This window comes from Neophocaena asiaeorientalis, unplaced genomic scaffold (genome assembly GCF_003031525.2).
Source record: "Neophocaena asiaeorientalis asiaeorientalis breed wild unplaced genomic scaffold, Neophocaena_asiaeorientalis_V1.1 scaffold204, whole genome shotgun sequence".
NCBI classification, from domain to species: domain Eukaryota; kingdom Metazoa; phylum Chordata; class Mammalia; order Artiodactyla; family Phocoenidae; genus Neophocaena; species Neophocaena asiaeorientalis.
Window position 1 is genome coordinate 3,365,157 of NW_020173922.1, and position 1,848 is coordinate 3,367,004.

At 40.9% G+C, this 1,848-nt stretch overlaps 1 protein-coding gene across 6 annotated transcripts in view; it reads right to left on the reverse strand.

Moving 5' to 3' along the window:
• The window catches only part of FAM13B (family with sequence similarity 13 member B), an 83,495-nt gene that overhangs the window by 55,453 nt on the left and 26,194 nt on the right, over window positions 1-1,848 (reverse strand). Inside the window, exon 1 of one of the 6 annotated variants that reach the window (XM_024752272.1) lies at window positions 1,653-1,685. The exons of the other annotated variants lie outside the window; for them this stretch is intronic. Within the exon in view, the coding sequence (XP_024608040.1) occupies window positions 1,653-1,655 (3 nt within the window). The 5' untranslated portion in view covers window positions 1,656-1,685. Of the gene's footprint in view, window positions 1-1,652; window positions 1,686-1,848 lie in introns of those variants that run through there. 6 annotated transcript variants of the gene reach the window in all.

A 1,848-nucleotide genomic window follows, 5' to 3' on the forward strand; every position in this document is an offset into this window, starting at 1 on the left:
AAAAAACAAAGAATACATACAGATGGCCAACAGGCACATGAAAAAATGCTCAACATCGCTAATTATTAGAGAAATGCAAATCAAAACCACAGTGAGGTATTACTTCACTGCAGTCAGAATGACCATCATCAAAAAGTCTACAAGAAATAAATGCTGGAGAGGGTGTGGAGAAAAAGGAACCCTTCTACAATGTTGGTGGGAATGTAAATTGGTACAGCCACTATGGAGAACAGTATGGAGGTTCCTTAAAAACTAAAAATAGCTACCATATGATCCAGCAGTCCCACTCTTGGGCATGTATCTGGAAAAGATGAAAACTCTAATTCGAAAAGATACATGCACCCTAATGTTCATAGCAGCACTATTTATAATAGCCAAAACATGGAAGCAATCTAAATGTCCATTGACAGATAAATGGATAAAGATGTGATAAACAGAAACACACACACACACACACACACACACACACACACACACACACACACACAGAGGAATATTACTCAGCCATAAAAAAGAATGAAATAATGCCATTTGCAGCAACATGGATGGACTTGGAGATTATCATAAGTGAAGTAAGCCAGAGAAAAACAAGTATCATGTGATATCGTTTCTATGTAGAATCTTGGAAAAAAAAAAAGATACAAATGAATGTATTTACAAAACAGATATAGACGCACAGACATAGAAAACAAACTTATGGTTACCAATGGGGGAGGATGCGCAATAAATTAGGAGTTTGCGATTAACATGTACACACTACTATACATAAAATAGATAACCAACAAGGACCTGCTGTATAGCACAGGGAACTCTACTCAATATTTTGTAATGACCTATAAGGGAAAAGAATCTGAAAAAGAATAGCTACATAAATATATGTATAACTGAATCACTGTGCTGTACATCTGAAACTAACACAATATTGTAAATCAACTATACTTCAATAAAAAACAAAACCAACCAACCAACCTAAGGAAGGTATAATCCCCAAATATTAAAAACACTTATCTATAAAAGTTCACAATAGTATAGAAACCCTTTTAAATAAAAGCTGGGCTACCCAGGAAATAAAACTCCTAATTCACATAATCTGAGCCAACAACCTATAAGAATGAATGAAAATCTGTATGATAAACTTTCAAGAGATGCTACTTTATAGTTTAAGAACAAATGAAGGGATGTAATCCACTGTCCATCAATAAATAGCATAACCATATAATTAATCATCTAAACCTGGATACATTTGAGTGAAAAGAGGAGCAACTAATAATTACATGAGAAAGCAAATATAAACTAGGACGGGCTTCCCTGGTGGCGCAGTGGTTGAGAGTCCGCCTGCCGATGCAGGGGACACGGGTTCGGGCCCCGGTCTGGGAAGATCCCACATGCCGCGGAGCAGCTGGGCCCGTGAGCCATGGCCGCTGAGCCTGCGCGTCCGGAGCCTATGCTCCGCAACAGGAGAGGCCACAACAGTGAGAGGCCTGCGTACCGCTAAAAAAAAACTAGGACTACTCTGAGAAAACCAGGATATACTATCACCTTTTCAAGTGGATACAGGTACTATGAATCAAATAAATTATATGTTACATCCATACAACTACACAGATGTTTAAAAAAACTAATATGTTCTCTACATTCCAATAAAACATCACCATGGGGCTTCCCTGGTGGCGCAGTGGTTGAGAGTCCGCCTGCCGATGCGAGGGACGCGGGTTCGTGCCCTGGTCCGGGAAGATCCCACATGCCGCGTAGTGGCTGGGCCCGTGAGCCATGGCCGCTGAGCCTGCGCGTCCGGAGCCTGTGCTCCACAACGGGAGAGGCCGCAACAGTGAGAGGCCCGCATACCAC